The 24,421-nt window shown below is 48.8% G+C and overlaps 8 protein-coding genes across 8 annotated transcripts; 3 read left to right on the top strand and 5 right to left on the bottom strand.

Moving 5' to 3' along the window:
- Positions 1-483: 483 nt before the first annotated feature.
- PGRI_021840 (peroxiredoxin) lies at positions 484-1,406 on the bottom strand (the record flags this gene model as incomplete). Its single annotated transcript, XM_040789897.1, has 4 exons — positions 484-912; positions 974-1,051; positions 1,103-1,206; positions 1,259-1,406. The coding sequence occupies 4 exons, from the start codon at positions 1,404-1,406 to the stop codon at positions 484-486; spliced, it is 759 nt and encodes a 252-aa protein (XP_040646850.1).
- A 1,570-nt stretch (positions 1,407-2,976) lies between these two features.
- Positions 2,977-4,778, top strand: PGRI_021830 (uncharacterized protein; the record flags this gene model as incomplete). The annotated part of the gene is made up of 2 exons (XM_040789896.1): positions 2,977-3,113; positions 3,419-4,778. The coding sequence occupies 2 exons, from the start codon at positions 2,977-2,979 to the stop codon at positions 4,776-4,778; spliced, it is 1,497 nt and encodes a 498-aa protein (XP_040646849.1).
- A 264-nt stretch (positions 4,779-5,042) lies between these two features.
- On the top strand, positions 5,043-7,393 carry PGRI_021820 (putative DUF21 and CBS domain protein (Mam3); the record flags this gene model as incomplete). Its single annotated transcript, XM_040789895.1, has 2 exons — positions 5,043-5,300; positions 5,372-7,393. The coding sequence occupies 2 exons, from the start codon at positions 5,043-5,045 to the stop codon at positions 7,391-7,393; spliced, it is 2,280 nt and encodes a 759-aa protein (XP_040646848.1).
- Positions 7,394-7,899: 506 nt separating this feature from the next.
- PGRI_021810 (uncharacterized protein) lies at positions 7,900-9,521 on the bottom strand (the record flags this gene model as incomplete). The annotated part of the gene is made up of 2 exons (XM_040789894.1): positions 7,900-9,425; positions 9,500-9,521. 2 exons carry the CDS (start codon positions 9,519-9,521, stop codon positions 7,900-7,902), a joined length of 1,548 nt encoding a protein of 515 aa, XP_040646847.1.
- Positions 9,522-11,873: 2,352 nt separating this feature from the next.
- On the bottom strand, positions 11,874-12,904 carry PGRI_021800 (uncharacterized protein; the record flags this gene model as incomplete). Its single annotated transcript, XM_040789893.1, has 4 exons — positions 11,874-12,163; positions 12,235-12,397; positions 12,477-12,812; positions 12,869-12,904. The coding sequence occupies 4 exons, from the start codon at positions 12,902-12,904 to the stop codon at positions 11,874-11,876; spliced, it is 825 nt and encodes a 274-aa protein (XP_040646846.1).
- A 354-nt stretch (positions 12,905-13,258) lies between these two features.
- On the bottom strand, positions 13,259-17,402 carry PGRI_021790 (HECT domain protein; the record flags this gene model as incomplete). The annotated part of the gene is made up of 3 exons (XM_040789892.1): positions 13,259-13,381; positions 13,434-17,127; positions 17,197-17,402. The coding sequence occupies 3 exons, from the start codon at positions 17,400-17,402 to the stop codon at positions 13,259-13,261; spliced, it is 4,023 nt and encodes a 1,340-aa protein (XP_040646845.1).
- Positions 17,403-17,898: 496 nt separating this feature from the next.
- PGRI_021780 (putative C2H2 finger domain protein) lies at positions 17,899-19,416 on the top strand (the record flags this gene model as incomplete). The annotated part of the gene is made up of 3 exons (XM_040789891.1): positions 17,899-18,098; positions 18,163-19,345; positions 19,399-19,416. The coding sequence occupies 3 exons, from the start codon at positions 17,899-17,901 to the stop codon at positions 19,414-19,416; spliced, it is 1,401 nt and encodes a 466-aa protein (XP_040646844.1).
- Positions 19,417-20,005: 589 nt separating this feature from the next.
- PGRI_021770 (uncharacterized protein) lies at positions 20,006-22,854 on the bottom strand (the record flags this gene model as incomplete). The annotated part of the gene is made up of 5 exons (XM_040789890.1): positions 20,006-20,377; positions 20,542-20,720; positions 20,984-22,279; positions 22,337-22,552; positions 22,602-22,854. The coding sequence occupies 5 exons, from the start codon at positions 22,852-22,854 to the stop codon at positions 20,006-20,008; spliced, it is 2,316 nt and encodes a 771-aa protein (XP_040646843.1).
- Positions 22,855-24,421: the final 1,567 nt, after the last annotated feature.

Here is a 24,421-nt window from a genome sequence, read left to right as displayed (position 1 = left end):
AGATGAGAGTAGAAAAAAAAAATATATATATATATATATATATATATATATTTCTCAACGCGCATTTTAAAACCAATACGTTAAAAGTGCGGCATTTCTAAGGTATTTGATTTCAATATTTGATACTCTTCGAGTTAGTTATTCTATAGCATGTAGAACACAATGTTTATGAACCATCGGGCTTGGTGAAAGCACAGGAGGTCACACCTACACTCGGGGGTTACCACCTAATTAGCCGGATTATCCTTGCCATAAAGAGACATGGCGTCGGGAATTGATGGAGCATGTAACCCCAGGACGCCCCTTTTTTTTTCCTCGACATACGAACCGACGGGTTCATTCCGATATTACTAATTCATCGAGATACCCCTGGGGCCGTGGACAGGGCCGTGGACCTGTGGACATATTACGGTAGAGCACGCGACAGCCCGTTTGATCAAGATAGATATAGTATTCAATTTCATCCGTTATACATGCACGTCTTTAGATCTTGGTATAGCGCAGGTAAGGCTTAACCTCGCGAACTTCACCAAACTTCTTTTGGGCATCCGGGGTACTGACGGTCGGAGGAACAATGACATCATCGCCAACCTGCCAGTCGATCGGGGTAGCTATACCTCTCTTATCAGCGGTCTGCAGGGAGTCGATGACCCGCAGGACCTCCGCGGAGTTTCGGCCCGTAGAGGCGGGGTACATCATCGTCAGGCGGATCTTCTTGCTCGGATCAATAATGAACACAGAGCGAATAGTAAACGCGATAGCCTCCTGTCCGATGTTATCCTGGTCGATCATGTCGTAGAGGAAGGCAATTTTGCGGTCGGCATCGGCGATTATTGGGAATTGGACTTGTGTCGAGCCAACTTCGTTGATATCTTTGATCCACTGGCCGTGGGAACCGAGCTCGTTGGCACTCTGGAGAGAAAGGGGCGCATCAGCTAAGGGTCTGTAGGAGTTGTAAATGGCGAAAACTCACCAATCCGATCATCTTGACCCCGCGTGCGTCGAACTCATTCTGTAGCCGGGCGAAGGCGCCTAACTCGGTTGTACACACCTAATTGTATGTTAGTTCAGCATCTTCGTAAAGTATATTGGTGAGAAATACGGGCGTGAAGTCAGCAGGGTGTGAAAAGAGGATGGTCCATTTATCACCAATGAATTCGTGGAAGTCAATCTCGCCCTTTGTGGTCAGTGCCTTGAAGTTGGGGGCTATATTATGTTAGCATATGATATGGCAAATGAAATCCTGTCGAGACTGTACCGGTTGAGCCCAGGCGCAGACGCGGCTGTTCCATCTGAGCCGAAAAGAAGCGGCGGAAAGCCGGGGCACGAGGCAGCTGTGCAGCCCACGGGGCCTGTTGAGCAGCTCTGAAAGTGCCAAACATCTGAAAACCAATTCTGGAAGCCATGATTATTATGAGTGAATGACAAATTCCAAATAAAGTTGACTCGGGAGAGAAGAACCTATGTACGGACTAGACGTCGGGAGGGCCCCGGGGGTGCCCCCGGGGACCCGTCATCATCTGACTAATCACCCACCCACACTTTTCCAACCTTTGGAAGGTTGGAAGGTTGACGGGCTTGGATGCACAATGCTTTTGTCAATTGAATTTGTCTATCTTTCATACATCTCATCTTATATTGAATCTAGGCATGTAGTAAAACCTCTCGAGAATCTTACATATTGCGTCACATAAACTGTAGAGATAATAAATAAGAAGAGTTAGTCGCTTACCAATGGTCTTTACAGTGGCCTTCTCAAACCACAATGTTACTATTACCCCAGAAGCTGGTATCTACCGCCATTAAAGACGTGAATCAATATCCGAACTCAAAATACCAAGCTACCTCCCAGTCGCAAATTTCCATAATCATTATGCACACAAGTCAATTTCATTCAAGCTCTGGCAAAATGCCGGTTCAACGAAAATGAGTGACAATCGCGGGAAAGACATCCGTTGTTGGTGAACCCACGTCTACGAGATGATATTCTCACAGATCAAAGTGCAGAACAGTACGTCCGTGAGTATTTTGCTGACTACTCGGATATCCTTGAGCTCTATTTCTCACTGCCAATCCCGTTTCTAAAAGTCGATCTCCTTCGTCAGTTAATCTTGTGGCCTTTCGCAAGACCGCGAGCCTTATTTTCGAACACCTTTACGCTGGCTCTTGGAAGGATGTTAATATTGGCAAGGCAAAATCGTGGCATATTCAGAACTTTGCATTGGTGTTGTACAACACGAAATATATGCGACAGGACGGGAATAGAAGCATAACCGATAGTCTAATTCTTACATACAGAATTATATTGATTAATGGCAAGAATAGTCGGCCGCATAAGCGGCCGTGCGGTGTTTTTTTAGTAGTCTTTTCAGTAGTCTTTTCAGTAGTCTTTTCAGATACCATTCTTTGTAGATGCCCTGCCACTTTTATAGGTCGACCGCAAAAAAGCCGGAAAAAGGCTTGCAAACAACTTTTAATCATCTATGAATCAAGTCCATTCTTCGTAGTAGACTTCGAAGGCTGGGGAGACAAAGAACCTGCCCAGGTGGGCATGTCAAACCTTGTGACGTCAGGCCGATGGCCCCGAGGTCGGTTCATGTACCCCACACGGGCCGCAAAGCTTAATCTATTGATCTACAACATTGAACATTGAGAACTTCACAATACTCTATGCATAATGTAGTATGTTGAATAAGGCTATTGATGGGTAATGAGTATGTGTATTATTCTTATTGCTTGATTAATTGATTTCTGAAGGCTGCCTTGGTTGGGGAGCCGTTTCAATGGGTAGTCACTCGCTTGAGCATTTTAGGAAGGAACGACTCACCTGGGAAGTTTAGGAAGGAACGCGTAGGACTGCCTATAAAACCCCACGGATTCTTTTTCTTCTTTTTTTTTTCTTCTTCTTCTTCTTCTCTCTTCCCATCTTTTACTTCATCTACTTTCGCACGCTTTCGTTTTTATTTTTTTTTAAAAATGTCATCTCTAGCGTGCGTCGTCCTCGTCCTGCTTGCTGCTGTAGCAGCAAGCTGCTACAATAACCTCGCCCACATTGTGGGCAGTGCCGTAATCTTCGGCACCATTCTTGTGTCGGGGCTCTGCTGTCTAAGCAGGTAAGTTTAGGAGATTTCATCCTTCACATTTCCCAAGTCCCATCCCAAGTCCCATCCCAAGTCCCATCCCAAGTCCCATCCCAAGTCCCATCCCAAGTCCCATCCCAAGTCGCATCCCAAGTCCCATCCCAAGTCGCATCCCAAGTCGCATCCCAAGTCGCATTCCAAGTCCCATCCCAAGTCCCATCCCAAGTCCCATCCCAAGTCCCATCCAAATACCCACTCAAATACCCACCCAAATACCCACTCAAATACCCACCCAAATACCCATCCAAATACGATTGATACTAACATCGAGTGTTTAGCCCCCGTATCTGGCTGTTCAGTTTGCTACAATCCGTAGCAAAGTTGGCTGTTGAGCCAACAAAGGAGAACGTCACCGCGGCCGAGGCCACCGAGGCCTCGGCCAGAAATGAGACGCTGAGAGCTCAGTTGGGTGTTTTGGAGCAGAAGCTCCGTGGTACGGAGGCACGAGCTCGTGATTCCGAGATAGCCCGGGAGACCGAAAAGAAGCGCCACGCAAAGGAGGTCCGCCACCTGGATTCTCAATTGGCGACGGTCACCCGGGGTATCAAGGAATCCCTGCGCGCTAAAGATCAGGCTGTCGGGGAGTGCCGCCACTGGCGGCGCAAGTTTGAGGACCTGGACGATCTACAGCGGCAGGCCCAGGAAGATCCCGTTCGCGGGATCAAGGGACGAGCTCGTTGGGCTCCGGCCAAGAAAAACGGAGTTCGGAAGGGGGAACGTGGTCGACCGGCAACAAAATTCACTGCCATTGCGCAGGTGGCGATCGTCAATGCGGCGTGGGAGTCCAAGCTGGTCAGTCTCGAGAGCGAGGCCAGAGACTATGTGGCCCGCACAACTGACCAGCTTGGGTCTCTTCAGGCCGCCGCCACCGCGCTCAGCGAGGAGAACGCTTACCTCACCCAGCAGATCCAGGCAAAGGCCAACATCCCCCACGAGCTGGCCCAGCAGCGACTGGATGATGCCGTGCAACGCACGGTGGCCTTTGCCGAGAAGCTGCATGAGGAGCGTGTCAACTCGCTGGAGCAGACTTATCGCAAGGAGCTGATGGCAGCCAAGGTCGACTACGAGCGGGAATTGGCAAAGGTAACAGCGGTATTCAAGGCGGAAGTTGATGCCGCAGCGGCGCAGCAGCGTGAGGCAGCTGAGCGAGCGACCCAGGAGATTAATGCTCTGAAGGCCGAACTCGCTGCCAAGGAAGCGCAGATGGGCAAGCTGCGGCAAGACAATGCCGAGATTGCTGGTGACCTGCAGGTCACAAAGGAAGCACTGGCGAAGACCGAACACGAGTTGGAGGAGGAGACCGATCGTGTGGTTAAGTCAGTGCAGAAGGGGGACGGCTACCTGCGAGCCGGCAAGAAGCTGTCGAAGAAATACGCGCAGCTGAAGTCTGAGCATGACGCTCTTGTGGGGGCGAATCAGGCCCTTGAGGACGAGAACGCAGCCCTCAACGAAGCACTGGAGGAAGAGGAGTTCGAGAACCGCGTGTTGGAGCAGGCGGGCGATCAGCTTATGAAGGAGACTGACCGCCTGATCCACGCGGCTACGGACAGAGTGAGCAACCTTGAACACCAGGTTGCCAATTACCAGACGGCGGATATTACCCAGGGTCTCCAAGGCTTTGGGGTGTCTGCTGACTAAGGGACCTGGCCTGGGTTGCTCACTCTGTCCTGGTTCTCGTTCCCCTCCCCTTCCAGTGCTTCTTGGGTTGCGCTAACTCTCCCAAGGGTCTTTTCCCCCCTCCCCCCTTCCTTTCTGTTGGCTTTGTTTATTCCCGCACCCCCGTCCATCTGCCCCATCCCCATCTGTTGCATCTCCCCTTCCCCTCCCTTCCTCCGGCGACCGACGGCGATTTGCTCATTACATCACAGCATGTCCCGTTAGTCACTCACTCACGCTCGTCTTATGAATTCTTCACCATATCGTTCGCTTGCCGCTCGGCCATTGTTGCTGAGTCTGGCCAAGCTTCTCCTTGTCGCCCTCTCGCAAATTCCCTTCACCACTGCTGCGCCTACCTTCTCCCCTCTTTTTCTATCATCCCGCGACACAGAACCACCAAAGGACCCGAGCGATCCGAGTTTATGGCTTTACTTGGGATTTTCAGCTGCTCTTGTGTTGAGCGGTGGAGCATTTGCAGGTCTTACGATTGCCTTGATGGGACAGGTCAGCTCTTTCCAACACCGCGCAAAATTCCCCGATGAACCAGACTGACATCCCGTTGCTTGGTCGTACAGGATGAAGTTTATCTCCAAGTCATCAAGACCTCCGGCGAAGGGCATGAAAGGAAAAATGCTACCAGCGTTCTCAAACTCTTGAACCACGGAAAACATTGGGTTCTTGTCACGCTTCTCCTCAGCAATGTGATCACAAATGAGACTTTACCCATCGTCCTTGACCGAACACTTGGCGGTGGTTGGCCGGCGGTGCTAGGAAGCACGGTTTTGATTGTCATCTTCGGCGAGATTGTTCCGCAGTCCATTTGCGTTCGTTATGGTCTGCCTATCGGTGCCTGGATGGCACCTTGCGTCTTGGTCTTAATGTACATCATGTCTCCAGTCGCCTGGCCAATCGCAAAATTGCTTGATAGGCTCCTTGGAGAGGACCATGGTACCATCTACAAAAAGGCCGGATTGAAAACACTCGTCACCCTCCACAAAACCTTGGGCGAAGCTGGAGAGCAACTCAACTCCGATGAAGTGACCATTATTAGTGCAGTTCTCGACCTTAAAGAGAAGTCAGTTGGGAGCATCATGACACCAATGGACGATGTCTTCACCATGTCTGCCGACACTGTCTTGGACGAACGCACGATGGATCACATTCTCTCCCAAGGATATTCTCGGATTCCCATCCACTCCCCCGACAATCCAATGAATTTCGTTGGTATGCTCCTTGTCAAGATGCTCATTACATACGACCCGGAGGATTGCAAACATGTCCGCGATTTTGCTTTAGCTACACTTCCTGAAACACGCCCTGAGACCAGCTGTTTGGATATTGTGAATTTCTTCCAAGAGGGCAAGTCCCATATGGTTCTTGTCTCTGAATATCCGAGTGAGGATCGTGGCGCACTCGGGGTTGTCACCCTGGAAGATGTCATCGAGGAACTGATCGGAGAAGAAATCATTGACGAATCTGATGTCTTTATTGATGTCCACAAAGCCATCCGACGAATGACACCTGCACCGAAGTCTCGTGTCGCCAAAGGCAAGATTGTGGAAGAGCCTCCCTTGAACGCCTCTGTTATTACCGATGGCGACTTGATCGACGTGGATCCCACACAACCCTCATCTCTCCCCAAACCGTCTGGCGTGATTCGACGTCGCAGCTCTGCGGAAGCACCTCTTCCCCGCTTTCAACTTCGCAAAACAAATACCGACATCAACCCCGATTCGGCAAGTGAATGGTTCACACAAGTCGGCGCCACAGATGAGATTCGAGAGCACCTAAAACATCTTGGTCCCTCCAACCTGGCCAGTAGGCCGCGCCAAACCCGTTACCACACCGTCAAAATCAAGCGCAACAGTGCCTCTCCGTCCCGTTCCGCACAAACTGACTTTGAGTCTGGACAGAGCACCTCCGACTCCCAGAAGCTTATCGCTTCTTCTACTGGATACCAAGGTGGCATAGGCGCGGGCTTGCTTAACTCTGCTGGACCAGATGCCAAAGATGGTGCGCATGCCCTCAAACTTGGCTACGGCACCATGGCTTCCAATGATAGCGTGAGCAAAGGCACCGCTTCTCAACAATACAAAGACCTTCCCCAGGTCTCCATTCCCGAGGCTGTCCGTGAGGAGCATGAAGACCAACCGCGTTCTGGGTCGGCGCGGGAGGCCAGTAGTGCTGTCTTACCGGACGATTCCGAAAACCAACCGCGTTCTGGGTCGACGCGGAAGGCTAGTAGTGACGAAGGCAGTGTTGAACCGTTTGATGCACCGGGCTTTATTTACCACCACCGCGGTCCGGCACGCAGTGGAAGCATCACAGAACAGGTTGTGGATGTCAATGGTATTCGCAAAGTTGTCCTCCATGCAAATTGTGCGAGCTCTTCGGGTGAATCCCATTCATCCGGCCATCATCGCAACCACCGTCATACCGATGGTACGGTCCTTGATACCGATGATGCCAAATCAGAAAACCCCGACAGTGGCCACGCAAAATCCAAAAAGAAGCGTCGCCGGAAGAAGCATGGCAAAGCTTCAAAGACAGATGGTGGTCCATCGGAGAACGAGGGCTTACTATCAACACGGTACTAGGGGGTGTATTGGGGGGTTAATATGTATGTATACAAAAAATTTTACATTTTTTACAACCATTTTTGAATAATACGTATTGAATATATCTCGTACAGAGTATTAAGCAAGTATTGAACTTATAACCTACACTATACTAAGTAGTTTTATTTGAGTATTTAGTATCCAAGATTTGTCTTTACTGAGTATTCCACAGTTAGTACTGAAGTTTTTAGTCTTAAGTATGGAATATATTAAGATATTGAGAATCCTAGAGTGACCTTGAGCAGCAGGTTGCTACCTACCAGAGGCCGGAGGACATCACCCAAGCAATACAAGGCTTTCCAAACTATAACGGCTCGATTGCAATTTACTAGATTTGAATTGCTAGAACCTGAGATGCATGTGTACTGCAATGAAAATTTGATAGCTGTGCAACTACATACAATGAGATGGGCATGACAAAATATCACGGCGAAATGCGAAGTATCATACCAGAATAAAGAAGAAAACGCCAGGGGTATAGATGATCAGACCATAGAACTCCGCTTTTTTTCAAGCTTGGTAGCAGTGTTTTCTTCCCTGTTCCGCCGGAAACCAAAGAAACTGCTCTTTTTCGGTTGCACTTGAGGCGTCGGCCTCGATACTGCTGGGAGGGCTCCACTACTGGTAGGTTGTTGGTGGAACCCAACAGTAGACTGAGGTCGGGGTCGCGACTGCATGAGGTGGGTGGAGGATTGGGCTCGGGGATCCATGCGCCCCGGTGCATGAAGGTATGGGCCGTTGGGTACCGGTGTGCCGTGGGAATGCTGTTGACGGGGATTATGAGATTGACGGGTTGCGGGCTGAGAGGAAAGCTGGACTGAGGATTGAGAGTATTGGTGGGAGTAAGGCTGACTACTGGGCCCAGTAGGTCGGGGTGGGAGATACGGCCGGGAAGATGGGGCTGGAGTATGTTGTTGCATTCTAGCTTGCTCTTCTTCTTTCCCGTATAACTGCTGCAGGCGTTTGGTTTCTTTTTCGACTTCTGCCTCCCGTCGACGCCGTGCTTTTTGTTCTGCGGCGAGAACCTCCTGGGTTCGTCGCTCCTCCTCCTGTCTTGCGAGTTCGTCCTGTCGTCTCCTCTCTTGCGGGGCTGGAGATGAGGAGTTCGGGATGCTGAGCCGTGGTGTGGATGACTTTCTATTCATTTCTGGTCCAGGAGGTCGGACCTGTGGATTCTTCCGATCGTACCTGGGATCACCAGGTGGTGTGGCCATCGCCGCAGTTGTAGTGGATACTCCTGCTTGCTTGCGTGCTTGGTTCGGCCCACCGGGGGTAATGTGAAAGGCCTCCTTGGCAGGCCCGAAGAAAATATCTCGAATGGCAACGGCAGCTAAGAGTAGCACGACCTCTAAACCCTTGGTATCTTCCATCTCGACGCGATAAAGATTGGGCTCGTAGAGAGTAAGCTCCTTGAGCCCTTGGAATAGAGCGACCGTAATATCTGGCTCACGGCTCTTTGTGCGCGTGTCAGGAATTGTTGAAGTTTTTCCGTGCAGCAGACATGTCAAATCCTTTGACAGCTTCCCATCCTTACGCCAGCTGAACCTCAACTTTGGAGTAACATCTGCAAGAGAGGGATCAATCTGAGTCTGGTCTAGCGCTGAAGTGGACGGAACCCGGAATGTCTTCTGCGGCATCTCAAATTCCCACCGTGCTGGTTTGTTCCACGATTTGGTATGGTATTTCACTATGATCTCCTGATCGGGGTTGTAGAGTTGGATGGTAAATTCCGTAGGGAGGATGGGTTCTGGGGGCGGTACAATGCCGCCATTTGCTCGTATTGCGTCTGCCGACAGACTCGGTTGGGTCCAATCTGGGGCCACAGCGACCTCGCCATAGACAACGTCTGTCACGTAAGGGTCGTACAGCGCGACTCCGTAGCGATTTTGTGATGTTGGGGAGGCAGGATCAAGGGTTCGCAGGGCGTAAGCAGGTTCGGGGTCATTGCCATGCTGACGATGGTATATTGTGCTGATCTGAGGTTGTTTTGAGTTGTTCTTGAGGAAGAACGCTGTCCTGCGGTCAGTATGTTGTACGATAATCAAGGTAGAGATGACGTAGCCGATAAGGCTAGATCTTACTTACTGGGTAAGTTTTCATCGATCATCTTGTCATCTGTTCGGAAGTAAACTACTCCAGGTTATGTGGAGGAGTTATATTGAGAGTTAGGAGCTTGTTAAAGAGCTTGTCAAGTCTGCAAGTCTGCGCCACGAGACTTAGGGGTGATCGGCACCTAAAAATAGAAGGCCTATCCCCGCTGATTCGTATGTTGAGGCACCAGCATTTAAACTGTGATCAACATAGAAGAAACGTAGGCATCGGCATTCTATGCATTCATGCATGAAATTTTAAATCTAAATTGTTCTATGTTTGGCCCCTGATCTAGAAGGTTGTACATACAAGTATCTAAATCTACCTAAGGTATAGATCTACCTGTCAAGATAAATCTTTGTATATTTGCAATATTTCTTCTAGATTTGAATAGGCTTAGCAGTTTTAGTCTTGGATATCGTATTTTAAAGCCAGATCAATAGCTTGTTTTTACTTTTTTTTGGACCTAGGCCACCCATCTATATTGCCCGAACAACGCCTCCACCAGGCGGATCATAAAGATGGGTCGCTTAGTCGGGCAATACTCGACATATTGAATTCCGTTCAGCATATATCATGTTAAATTAGTCTAGATATCCGTTGTGAATCCAGTGTATATCCCATTCCGTTATACCAAGCCATAGTTCAGATCACCCTATATGAAATTAGCCACCACAAATTTGAGGAGAGGACTTCGCACTATACATATCGTTCAAGGCCGCATAAGGGGACTGTTTACTTAGCTGATTGGGTAACTTATAAAGATGGGAAGGGGGTATGTCTATAATGCAGATTCAATTAGTTCTCTGTCTGAATGTAGAGAAAAGTCTTCCATGAATACTTAGCCATATTCTCATCAAGTGTTGTTCATATTACTCGACCGGGTAGTTCCTTTTAAAATCAATGAATGCCTATATGGCTGAAGTTAGTCACCAGGGATTGGGAGTAATCACTTAGCTACTTAGTGACCATACAACAGGTCGTCTTCTAGACGAAGATAAAGTCAAGGCTATATTCCAATGTTGTTATGAAACAGGTCACGATATAGCAAGCCACTCCACTATTAGATGCATCGGCGTAATATATCTGCCTGTAAAATCCAAATTAGCAATGGGGCTCAAAGGGACCTCGGGAGTGACCTAGCTGCTCGAAAAATACCATGTTCAAACTATTGGACAAAGAACCAAGTCCAGTCTATATTAGTTAGCATATCCAAATTATAAAGGAGCGTACGCAGTAGTGAACGTCACCCTTATAATAGCTGACCACAGTATAATGTGACCTATCGATGAGATATATCTAGAAAATTGCGATTAGTGACAAGAGCGCGGATAGGGACTCACCTGCTAGTGCAAGTACGTGTTAATATCCAAACAAGGAATATTGATGGACCTATGCTTTGTTAGTATTCAATCCATGCTGACAAGAATGGTAATAAAGGATCTAGCTATTCAGTTAGTTGATATATCTCAGCGCATGGCGAATATCGTACTGGGCGTGGTAATAGTATGGTATTTCAGACGGTATACTCGAATATTCTGGAACGATATCTGGTATGGTAATCTCTAGAACTCGTTAGTAAGGGAAGGTAAAGGCGGGGATAAGGGTAATCGAAGGACTTAGCCGTAGACTGATAATAAAGGATGTTTGGGTACTTCCAAGGTTGTCGTCGAATGTCATGCCCTAATTGTATGTTAGCAATGATGTGGGAAGACCCCTACCTGTGATATAGATATATATGATAGTGTATGTAAATGGTCCTAGATGAAAGTGTCAGTGTCAATCTCACAAACAATGGGAAAGGTACTTAGTAGATGATTTGCAATCCGTGTATGTATCGTAGGGAGATGGGTGTCGATCTCTATGTTAAGCAGGAATTGCTCCTGATGATAGGATTGAAAGTGACGGGCCTGAAGGCCATTATATAGACAATCATGTCCAAGACAAAGAGTGATTCAGTCCCTTATAGTTCTACATAAGCCCTTTGTCCGAATTGTCGAGGCTATGGTATACTTGGCTCATCGTGTTCTCAATGCCGAAGGTCATTATTTATAGTGAAAGATACAGAACATCTAGGAGTTAAGGACTCTACAATGAAGGCCTTCATACAATGCATGTTAGCTTTGTTCTATTGTTTGCTGAAACACCCCCGAAGGCTAGGTAAAATGGCCCAAGTGGCTTAAGAACCAAGGGGACTGGAATAAAGAAACCAACAATAGAATAAAAATTCTTGAACATCCAAGGAAATATTTTTAGTCTATGTCCGATCTATGTATATATTGGCTCTATCTTTGTAACCTGTCGCAACCGACAGCCGAAAAGAACAATAGCAATGTCCATCAAATCACACTTTTGTTCACTGCCCATTTCATACCCGGACGCCATTGACTTCCTCACCTCCAGTAGCCTTAGCCGCCTCCCGCTCAGCAGTGCTCATCTGCAATCCCTGGTCACCCCAGCCTTGGATGCCCTTCTTATACAGCGTCTTCTGTTCCTCCCGACTAGGCGTGGGTCCAGTCTTACCCCGGCGCTGCCGTGAGTCGCTTGTCTCCTCAAGTGAGGCATTATCACCATCTAGCGGGTATCCCTCCAGGTCATCTGTGTGTGTTTCCTCGGTGAAAGAAAAAGTGCGGTACTCGGTGTTGGACCAGCCGGTGCCTGCGAGAGTGGAAAAAAAAGGGTTAGCATAATTCCCTGCAATTGTAGCCATTGTGTATTATGTGACATACCTTGGAACTGGCTACTGTCTTCCCAATCTTCAGTGAAATAGTGCAAGAACCCGCCGTGCGTGACCATGACAATTTCCTTTTCCGGGCGGGCTTTCAGCCAGCGACGGGCCGCACGAGCACGTTGCTTGAGGGCTTGATTGGTTGGCGCGTAGCGACCGGATTGCTTTTTGAGAGACAAATGTGAGTATACTAGCGGTTGGATACTGTTGGGGCAAACCTCGGTAGGCAAGTGAGAAGCATACCTTGTTATTCCACCCATCATGTACAAGATCCAGATCAACTCCTGTCTTGAATTCCTCCTTCAGAGCAGAAGGTTCGCTGCCAGTATCGCATGCAACGTCTGAGGTTTCCTGGATATCAGGGAGGGCGATAATCTTCAAGTCCGGCTTTGACTCGAAGACGGGCGCAAAGCTCTCGAGCGCAGTATAGAGGGTGCGACGAAGGGGCGAGGCGGTCACCAGGTCGATATTGGCATGGCGAGGGAAATTCTCACGAAGTGTTCGGCATTGCTCGTGACCGAGGTCAGTGAGTAAGGGGTCGTGGATGACATGGTTGGCGGTGCAAAGGTTGTGCAGGCCCTGTTTGGTTGTTAGCTCAAATCAAAGAGGTTAACAGGGTATTTCTCTATACATACTTGTGCATGGCGCACGCAGTGGATAATTGGGGCCATGTTAGTAAATTTCAACGTTAAGAGAAGAAGTTGGAAGACCCTGAAACTGCGGGAGAGTTCTTATCGGATGTGGCGGCTCAAGGGAGTCTTTACCAAAGTAATTTGGCCTAAAAGATATTACATAGAGAAATGGTTAAGAGTCATAACCGGACCTCAGAAGTCCGATTTGATATAATTTTGCGTAGCGCCACTTCAGCGAACCACAGCTCTGCACTGGAGTCTGATGGAGATCTATACACTATGATTTGTCTATTTCATCTTTAAGATGTGTACTTGAAAATATGGGATTTGAATATGAGATAGAATGCCACATCGAATTATAGAACAAAGGGGTATGTATAGGTGAACAACTTTTTATGCAACGCCAAATCCTTGGGCATTTTCGAGAGCCTTGTCAAGCTTCTTCGCCAAGGCCTGCCTTGACGAGTACTCTGGCAAAAGCAAGCGTCCAAAGCAAGTCAAGCTGGTAGGAAGACGCTAGAAGAATAATCAGTATAACACTTGATATTATGTAGAAACTGGAACCCACTAAATCTCCGACGCCATTTTTCTGAATCACAAACATAATGCTTGAGATCCCGTTGACGGGGACTCGGTCACTAGCAGTGACGAATTCGAGTAACTGGGCCCTCTTTTCATTGGGGTATCCTTGGACAATATCCCAGAAGTCACGAATGACACGATTATCCGGACCAAATCCACCCTCGTACCGGGTATGGTTCTCGAGCTCCTTTATGTCAATAGATTGGATACCTTCTACCACGGTTTTGAGAGCTTCCGGGGAGAAGATGGACAGAGCCGATCGATCCAGGCACATGTTGAACCCCTTCTGGAAAGCTTCAAATTGTGGTCGAATGGATTTATCCGTGAGCCAGAAGATGTAATCCTTGACAAATTCATGTCGATTTTGATTGGTCACAAGGGCGGCCTCTTCAGTTGGGTGCCGAGAGGACTGAAGTGATATGGACTCAGGCACCGACTTTGTGGTAGTGCCTGACGCGGGTTCACGGGATGTGACGTCCGTAGCCTCCTCGGCTGCCATGGAGGTTGCTGACCTCAATATCTCAGAGTCGCAGTAAGCCGGCACATCTATCCAGGCGCTAGAACCCGCGACAGGAACCGGAGCCGGAGCCGGAGTGGCGATTTTGCTAGCAAGAGGCCACGGCGCATCATGATTAACCTTTTGCATATCGATTGTCTCTATACTTCCAAACACTTCGAAGCTGAACTCGTAAGTTCGTGTGAAAATATCGCCCACGTCGCCATCTTTCCATGCCAATAATGTGTCGAGTCCTTGACTAAGCTCCGGCCATCCATCTCGAATGTGGTCTAGATGCTTCACTTTTAGGCCCAACACTTTGCGATAAAAGGCAGTGGGAAGGTTCACGGGGAGGGTTAGGCCGTTGTAAATTGCAATAGACATCAACAGACCAATAAGTTCAAACTTATAAAGCGGTTCCAATGAGCACGGTTGAAACCAAGACATGCGGTGTTGAGTATCAACTGTAAACATGCCATAAGATGGATCAAAAGCTTGACCCATGAGCAAACGGAAGAACTCTTGTTGAACGCCACCATGGTCAAGTCCCTCTTCTCCTTCATCCATGCCCATTTGCACCTTTAAGGGTCGCATGAGTTCGCGCTTTTCACGCCGCCATAACTGGCTCAAGGCATCGGAGAGAATATTGTCCCGGCGGACAACAAGAACAAGGTAAGTGGACATGGATGTTTTCATGCGGGTGAGGAGTCGAGGGTCATCGGAAATTTGAATAGCGCCGAAGGCAGTCTGGGTGACATGTCTCGTGGTGGTCATAGCAGCCTCATAGGACTTGGTCATGGCGGAATAGTTCAAAGCACGAAAATAGATCACGAGAGATGATGGAGGGAAGAGGAACGAGTATGACAGAAGATGCATCGTTCGGTTGTTCGAGAGGCTACCGACCCATGCCACAGGCATATCCAAAGGGTCCAGACGCTCTGTAAGAAGGGGTGTATGGAAGTCTTCGGGTAAAAGACCTAACCGGTTTCGTTCCTTGTACATTGAGGCTAGAATCTGGACAGCACCACCGGCTGGGCTGCTACGAGCCATTTCAGGATTGCCATCCCATTCGCGCAGAAAAAGAGTGCGAAGCCACTCAACAATGAGTGAGGCGGGGCTAACAGACTCACGGGACTCATCGCTGCCGGCAGTATGAGACATGTGGTGCTCACTAAGATAGTCAACCACGAGGTCCAGCACGCTGGGCCTAGGCTGTTTTGGTAGGTCTAGGCTGTATACTTGGCGGGCTTTGGAGATTTCATAGTATGCTAGTCGTGCAGTGAGAGCCCGCACGAGACGATTAATGAGGCGGAGTCCTAATTCGTGCTCGAATCTGTCCGTCACCTCGATAGCTTCCTGAGCATTCTTCGGGGGTAGCTTGCGCATGTCCGATAGTGAAGCAACAGACCCAGCGGCACGCATACGAACGATCGTTTTCCAAGTTCCCAAGTCAATATTAGGCATAAAGCTGACCAAAGCAAACAAGACAACTGTGGTAATGTAGGCGGCCTCAGGATCCGACAGATGATCGTCATTGGCAGACTCAGAAATTCGTCGGGGTACAACTGGAGGGGGCGCAGGTCCTGTCATAGTCGAACAACGAGACGATCGGCGGGATGGCCGCCCAGAAGAGGTAAATTCCCGTGGGGGAACAAAGAGTTTGTCCAGAGAGGTCCATAGGCTGTGTAGCGCAATATCCCATGGGCAAATTATAAACAGGCGTTGCAGCGATGAATGCAAACGGGAAACATCAAGACGACTGAACGTAGCCCCGATGATATCCCTTGACTCGCTACCAAAGGAGCGGAGGATCTGATTGGGGCTACTGAGCACGAAAAATGCACTTTGAGCAACGAACGGAAATACTTCGCGTTGACGTAGAGTTGCAAAACGCCAATCGGGCTGCTCAAAACTGCCAGCACACTGGATACGATCGAGCTCCTCCTCCCAGCAATCAGCATCTTCGGCAGATTCAATCATGACTTGTGACAGACCATCGATGATCTCGGGTGTAAGATGAGTCAACGCCTGAGCCAGCGGGATCGTGTCTAGCGAGGGTTCGACGGGAGTTTGCTTTGTCTTGTGCTCACTGGGAGATTGGACAACAGAAGGAGGAAGAGAAGGAGGAGGCACGAGTTCCGTACTCGCCGTACTATTGATAGGGGATACTTCATCGAGCAGCTTCTGACTGTCCCAGGAGACACGCCGTTGGCTCTTGCGCTGATCCTTCAGAGGAGCTGGATCGACGTCCCCAATCCTTCCGCGGTGCTTCTGCGGACGGTGCTTTAACGCCGGTGGCGAGGGTAAGTTGATGAACTCATCAGACGAAGCCACTGGAAGTTTCTTGTTGAATTCTGGTTTCCTTTTATCGTCAAGGCTTGAACGTGGACTCTGGCGCCAATGGTCAACCTCAGAGACAGATAGTCGCTTGACGTGCTGGTTCTGAAACTTGAGCTCGACCGCGGAGGGGTGAGATCCCGATGTTCGCAACGAAGGAGTACGTGGCTGAGAGCCTGGTTGGTGTGTAAGTGTAGAACCGGGGATTTTGAGATCTCTGCCTGGAACTTTATTGGCATGGCAGTGGTGATTCTCAGTGGTGAATGAATGGCCTGCGGCTCCCGGTGCGGGTGATTCGGGCGTTGACTCTAATGTATCTTGAGCACGGCGAAGTGGAAGCCACTCAATCATACGGAGCGAGATTGTATCAAACAGGTTCTGTGTAAAAGACTTGGGGTCTTTTAGTTGTTGCTCGGCTGTATGGTCGAGGTCTTGAATATAGCTTCCACCAGCACGGATTTGGGCCGAAGAACCTCCTCCTTCCACTTCTGGGACTGTTGATCTACTGTGCGCAGGACTGGACATATCGCCGGCCGAGTACTCTTCGTCGTTCTGATCCAGTTTTGGTGATCTGTTAGCCACTGCCGTCTGTGCTTCAAGTGTACGTGTTCGGCGCAGGGAAATCCGATGGTAATCTTCCGCTGTCAATTGTGGTGGTGGCTTAGGCACGTTCAAACATAAACCGGTCTCTGCGTCGTCCAAGCTGGCGAGGTAGCATGCCAGGGTCCTCGCACTCAGTTCGGTGTATCGACGATACGGACCTTCACTGAGTCTTCGGCGATGACTAGCACATGTGGAGGTTCGACATGCGGGATCATCGCAGCCGTGAAGCAGTTGAGCTTTGTACCTTTTCCGCCAAACCGATTAGTGCCATGCGGAGTTGGGAGTTTGAGGTCTAGCGTTTAGCTCCACTCACCTGCGCACCAAGCCATTAAATTTTCGTCTTCGATCGTCACGATATCGTGGTAGCACCCTGGAGGGGTCGGAAACCTCGATAGTATTCTGTATGAGCACATCCGGTGCGTTTGGTGGGAGCTTTGACCGATAACTGTGAGTTCGCCCGTGGCCGGGGGATCGCGCGATGTCTGGGTCATCGATGGAACCTCCGCGGAGCCTTGTCATTTTCACCAGAGTCGCATATCTAACAGATTGAGAATAGCGGTATGCGAGTAGGTGCGCTAGTAAGCTGTCTGTTCCCAACGCGTTTGAATAAATGACGACCAAGACGTTCCAGCTCACCTATCGTAGTAAGACCGTGATGCCTTAGGCATAAAATATCCACTCTTGGCGTCGGAGTTGGCGGAAGTCAAATAATCCGACGAACTTTGGTTACTCAGCCCGCGACCTTTTTCGTTAATTACTAAGCCGTTTATGATCATCACGCTTACCAAAATAGTACTAGTAGCATTTTCAGAGTTTCGTCGATAAGAATAATTCAGATCAGCCCTCCATGGCTAGAGGTCGAGTGCATAAAGACTGACTCACAGAAGCATTTCCTTTCAAAATTTCTTCTCTTCTACATCCATCTGGGCCTCATCACTTTCATCTACTTTGATCCTCATTCTATACCCAGATCATCCAAAAAATCTTCAAAATCGGGTTAAGGCAGAGCCTTCATATGTACCCCGCCTACAACAAATATTCATCCCACAATCCACAGGGAAAACTCGCCCTTTCAACCACCCACGACTATCAAAAATCCACCGATATGTCGTCGATCAACCAAGACGCAGCCTCGCTGCAATACACTTGCAACACCTGTCTTGTTGCCTTCCACCGCAGCGATGCCCAGAGAGATCACATGCGCAAAGACTGGCAGTAAGTCATGATTCCTTTTTTCCTTTCATTTTTTTTTGTGGATTCAGTAGCTGATTTGTCCTAGTCTATACAATATGAAGCGTCGCATCGCTTCCCTGCCACCTGTCACTCTCGAAACTTTCAACGAAAAAGTTCTTGCTGCCAAAGCCACATCCAACGAGGCCGCCGCCAAGGCTTCATATGAAAAGACTTGCCACACATGCAACAAGGCATTCTACAGCGAAAACTCGTACCGGAATCATATCAACAGCTCGAAGCATAAGCAACGTGCGGCTAGCCTACGTAAGGATGGCGATGCTGCCTCCGTCCAGAGTTCCGCTTTCTCTCTCGGCGAACCCGTGACCAAGTCCGACAATGATGTCAACAAGGTCACTGAGGACCTTAAGGCTGCCACCATTGATGAAGAAGAAGACGAGGATATGGAAACAGATATCAAGAAAGACGCATTCTCGCCGTCTCGCTGTCTTTTCTGCAAAATCGATTCAACCGACATTCACACCAACGTGGACCACATGCGCAAAGATCATGGCATGTTCATTCCTGAACAAAAATATTTGGCGGATCTCGATGGCCTTGTGAACTATCTCTACCGAAAAATCACCGAAAACTTTGAATGTCTTTATTGCCACGCCATGAAGAACGACGCACAAGCCATCCAAACCCACATGCGCGACAAGAGCCACTGCATGATTGCCTTCGAGTCCGAAGAAGAGCAAGTTGAAATTGGACAGTACTACGATTTCCGGAGTACATACTCCGATGACGAGGATGAATCCACTGCCGAGAGCGGCGGCGTTAGAGTGAACGGCGACGAAGACCAAGGCTGGGAAACCGATAGTTCCGCATCCTCTGTTGATGAGGACGATCTCGACTCATATCGAAACGCGTCAGGTGCCTACGAGGCAGACTACGAGCTCCACCTTCCATCCGGAAAAAGTGTCGGCCATCGTTCGCTTGCCAAATACTACAAGCAAAACCTGCACAAATACCCCTCAGCCGCTGAACGAGCTGCCCGTCAGCTTGCCATCGCGAATGGAGAAATTGAAGAGGAACCTCGTGTGCGCAATAACCATCATCGCGCTCTTGTCACTCGTGCCAACGGTGGCATGGGCATGATTGGGGTCACCGAAGAGCAAAAGGAAGCTGCTCTCATTGCCGACCGCCGTGAGAGAACTCGTGCCCTTCGCCAAGAGAATCGTTATGTTGCCCGTGTCCAGCGTGCCAACAATCACCAGAAGCACTACCGCGTATGTTCAACCTGTGCTGTTCTTTTGTTTTACAAAACTAACTTCCTCACTAGGATCCCCTTCTGCAATGATCGCTTCATCACTACATCAACAGGAAATCACATCAATCGACCGGTTTTCATTTACGGCAACGTCTTTTGGACATCACCAACGAAATATCGCCAATACTCGCAATACCTCAACAATCATTGCAGTTCTTCAACTTGCACGCTCGTTACTCCCGTGCCTCCCGTGCCCGAAGACTGCTCAACTTTTGGCGACCTATGGGTTTCTCCAAGCCTTTCGAATCAACGAAACAACCAAGTGAGGTACTCTTTCCGAACCGGGCCATTTTCTCAAATGAGTTTTTCAACCCGGACGGTTTTAACGAGGCCTCACGAAACATTGGGCAACTTTATGATGGACGTATGGATAGGGATGACATGTTGCATATACCTTTTGTTGTCATTGTGTCGTCATCTCCTGTTATCTGGGGGAGTTTTTTTTGTAAAGAGCATTCATGTATCTAGTCTGACAAAATCAAAGCAAATCTGCACAATGTCTCTCCATGTTGTAATAGGTGTAACCGCATGTCTATTCTATCTCTCCAATGTAGCCTACGAGGTGTATGACTGAAATCTACCCTAAATAGTTCGTACCATATGTCAAATTTCCAGCGAATCAAGGGGTTTTTGCCTGTACACTTGCCAGAAAAAAAGCACTCATACCATATTGTTCAAGGTTGCTCACTCTGTCCGTAGCCGCGAGGATTAGGCGGTCAGTCTCCTTCATGAGCTGATCGCCCGCCTGCTCCAACACGCGGTTCTCGGACTCCTCTTCCTCCAGTGCTTCATTGAGGGCTGCGTTCTCATCCTCAAGGGCCTGTTTCGCCCCCACAAGAGCGTCGTGCTCAGACTTCAGCTGCGCATATTTCTTCGACAGCTTCTTGCCGGCTCGCAGGTAGCCGTCCCCCTTCTGCACTGACTTGACCACACGTTCGGTCTCCTCCTCCAACTCGTGTTCGGTCTTCGTCAGTGCTTCCTTTGTGACCTGCTGGTAGGTCGGACGATAACCTTAGAGCCAGGTGGAGATGAGGTCGGCGGAGGCCGCCCGAGCCTTGCAGACCCTGGGTAATGTCCGCGGCCTCCGCCCCGGGTAATTTGAGGAAGAGAGAATGGAGAGAGAGGGATAAGAAGTAAGGGAAGGGATTTAAATACCTTGAAGGATTCAAGAATAGTTTGGCCGCATAAGCCTTGTGATGTCTTTCCAGCGGTCTTTCCAGCGGTCTTTTTAGTGGTCTTTTTAGTGGTCTTCCCAGATAATTGAAATTCAGACGTGGAAACAAGGAGTTCAAGGGCGAGAGGGGGGGTTATACTCTTGGCCATAAGAGACGTGGCTTCCAAAATAATCAGTAACTAGCTATTTTGAATTAAACAAGGTTTATTAGGCGGGATGCTTCTTACAAGTAACTTGATTCTTTATCTCTAATACATCCAATATAATGCATTAACGAAAGTGTGTAGAGATACGTAAACTGCCATAGTTGAAAGGCAGCTTCAAAGCCGTTGAGTTATTATAACCGGAACCAATTCCTTCCCTGAAACACCAGCATTCACTAATCAATGTGCAAAACATATCAAAGTGTGACAGCACACGCACTCAAGATTCCAGTTTCCTTGGCCAAAGCAGCAGTAACATGAGCAGGAACTCCTCTGTCAATGCCAAGAATCATCAAGGCTTCGTTGAGTGAATGGCCATCCAAAGCTAGCTCTTCAGAGCCTCCATCCGCCGGAAGAGGCTTTGGCTTTTCATTGGTAGCTAGCTTGGTTGACACAGGGGCAACAGTCATGAAATTGATATTGACACCCTCTTGACCAAGAATATTCCCCACAACACCGATCTTTCCTGGCGAGTCATAGTTTTCACAGATCAACAAGGTTCCCTCTGGCTCAAAAGAAGCTTCAAATCGACCCAGGCGAGTTATCAAGGGCTGATCTCCGGAACAGGTGCCAGAAATAATTCGCTGCTGTTGGTCTGGAATGGACCCAATGGAGATGTCTCCCGAAGCTGGAGCTCGGGACGATGCCCGAGAGGGTGGACGTGCAACAAGAGTGACCAGCGACGAATAGGACGAGTGGTCTGCCGGATCGCGAGAGTGCTGCTCCGAGACAAAGATGCCACGTTCGCGAGCCACCAGCTCAGCATTGACAATATTAATATTGAGTCCCTCAATGCTACTAATAGGGGCAAGGAGACCCTTAATCAAAGCGGCGAAGAGCGGCTTTGTGTTGTTAATGCTAGCTAGCTCGCCTTGATAGATCAGATCAAAGGTGTTCCTGCCCATTGCTCCACCAGGAGAAGCTGCGTAGTGCTGAGTGTATAGGCTGCCCATCTTTTCGACCAGTCGTACAAATGGCTGCAGCTTTTTGTATTCCTCGGGCAGGATGAGAGGAGCATTGACAGCGCTGCGCGGCAACGACCCTTGCAAGATTTCCAGTACTTGTTCGCACACATCGACTGAAACGTTCTCTTGTGCCTCTACTGTTGAGGCACCAAGGTGCGGTGTTACGACTGCTCGTGGGTGGGCGATTAATCGTGCCGCAGATGAATCAGGAGCAGGAGGTTCTGACGTAAAGACATCAATAGCTGCACCGGCAAGATGACCTGATTCCAGTGCGGCAAGCAGTGCATCCTCGTCGAATGTGCCTCCCCGTGCTACATTCAATACCCGCGCACCTGGCTTCAGCTGTGCCAGCTCGGCCTCCGCGATCATCCCTCGAGTTGAAGCAATGAGTGGTGTATGGATGGTTAGAAAATCTGCAGATGCAAGCAGCTCCGGGAGCGAGGATACGAGGACAACCGAAGCCGAAGCCGCAACTGCCGGGGATGCATATGGATCGAGGGCATTCACATTCATGCCCAAACCCTTGGCCAGTCGTGCTACTGTCAATCCCACTAGTATAATGCACGGTCAAATCATAATTCCAAACAAGCCAATTGAGGGATACTTACCCTTTCCTAGACCGATGATGGACAAGGTCTTCCCCTTGACTTCCACGCCGACGAATTTACTTCGTTCCCATTTCCCGTCTTTGAGACTAGCACAGCTCTCGGGGATCTTTCTCGCCATGGACATCATCAATGCAATTGTATGCTCAGCGGCAGCGCCAATGTTCCCTGAAGGTGAGTTAACCACAACAATTCCGAGCTTTGTAGCCTCCTCGACATCTATATCACGATTAATAGCTCCCCACAGTACAACAGAATTCAAACATACCAACATTGTCAACTCCAACACCAGCACGTGCTACAACCTTGAGGTTTTTTGCAGCTCGCAGCACAGTTTCAGTAACTTTGGTCTCGGAGCGAACGAGAAGTGCATCGTAGTCTGGGATTATCTGAAGTAATTCATCCGCACTGAGACCTTTTCGTTCATGGACATCTAGTGAGCTACGCAGAAGAGCCAGTCCATCTGGTGACAGCTTTTCAGGCACGAGGACCTTGGGACGAGATGCTCTAAGAAGAGGCATGATTCAATTCAATTGAGGGGGAAAGAGAAAGACAAAGACAAGCCCATTTTAAGCCTTCGAATTTCAAGTTTACTGCCCGCGGCAGGCGCGCCCTCTCATCCTTGTCCAATCATCCTCTCTATATACAATATGTCCAGTTGTACAGAACGCGGGGTACAACCATGATCATTGGAAGCATCTACAAGGTACCCAGGACTAGTTACATATGTATTCTGCATCTGAATCTGACAAGTCCATATTCGACTTCAACATATCCATTCTCCGGTCTTCATGCCATTCCCCTTCCCCATATTCTCCTGGACATCAATGCCATATGTTGTTTGTTTAAGGTGAAATTTATCCACCTTTGAGACTTTGTCATTTTTCTCTTTCAATAGGTTTTGCTAGGAAGGCATTGTTTCTAGGAAGGGATGGTCCTCTGGAAGATCACTAACTGTCCAATAATGGACCGGAATAGTCTACTTCGACTCCTTCGATTCCTGGTAATCAATGGAGAAAACATCTATCGCAGAAATATCTCTTGCTTATCCATAGACTCATCATACAAGAGCGTATAGGCAAGCTGTCAACCACGTGGCTGCTCAGAACGCTCGTGGGAATCCCACGAGGCCGGTTACCATCCCTCACAGTATTCCCTTTTTATTCTCAAGGAAGATCACCAGCAGTTGAAGTATTTTTCAACTCGATTAAGATAAGTCTAATAATTGGAAGATAATTGCTCTCGTGACCAGGAGAGTTTCGGTCTTTCCGAATATCGCAATTTATAAATAGGGGTGTACAGAATGTTCGGGATTATGGACCTCGGGATCTATATATTGCTTTACCTTTTGAGGTAGAATCCCCCCCTTCCGTTGATCTGAACAGTTTTTTGATAAGGGGTTTTCTTATTTGTTGCAAATTCGAAAATGAAATGTAAATTGAATAAGTAAAAATAAATGAAGATAATGAAGATGAAGAAAGTTGAATATGAAGATCCGAACTTGAAACGGTTTTTCCCCGCAGGACCCTTTTGACGCTTGGCAAAATATCAACGGTAACAACATCCTAGGGCTGACAGCCTCTTCCCCCTCGAATTAGCTCTCTACTCAGCTCTTGAAAAGTTTATCCTCCCCAGGAAAATGGGTACTTAACTACACTTTCGAATTCCTTCTGATGAACTATACACTATGGTGGGAGTACCGCACAGTACAGGCTGTGCCCTGTGCCGAGAGCGACGCATCAAGGTCAATTTCCATCCAAGTAATATTGAGGCTCTCGGGCTAATAAGGTTCATAGTGCGATGAAGTAGTTCCAGAGTGCAGTCAGTGCCAGAAATATGGTCGTGCCTGTCCGGGTTATAAGCGAACCTTTCGCTTTCAAGATGAAGGTCCCAATCTCGCCCGGCGACATCGCTCCAATACGCGACGGAGGGGGAGAAGCGCATTGGCAGGCCCACCCGTATCGGCTACGTCTTCAACTTTAGACCGATCGCCCCCCGATGACTCCGCTGCCGCGGATGTAGTGCGCGGTAATGCGATTGCCCTCATGCGACGACACTCATCCTTGGGTGGCTGGGATGAAAAACTGT

The sequence above is a fragment of the Penicillium griseofulvum genome, assembly GCF_001561935.1.
Source record: "Penicillium griseofulvum strain PG3 chromosome Unknown contig_80, whole genome shotgun sequence".
Classification (NCBI taxonomy): Eukaryota; Fungi; Ascomycota; class Eurotiomycetes; order Eurotiales; family Aspergillaceae; genus Penicillium; species Penicillium griseofulvum.
Note: the sequence above shows the minus strand (reverse complement) of the source record. Positions and strands in the feature narration are given on the sequence as shown.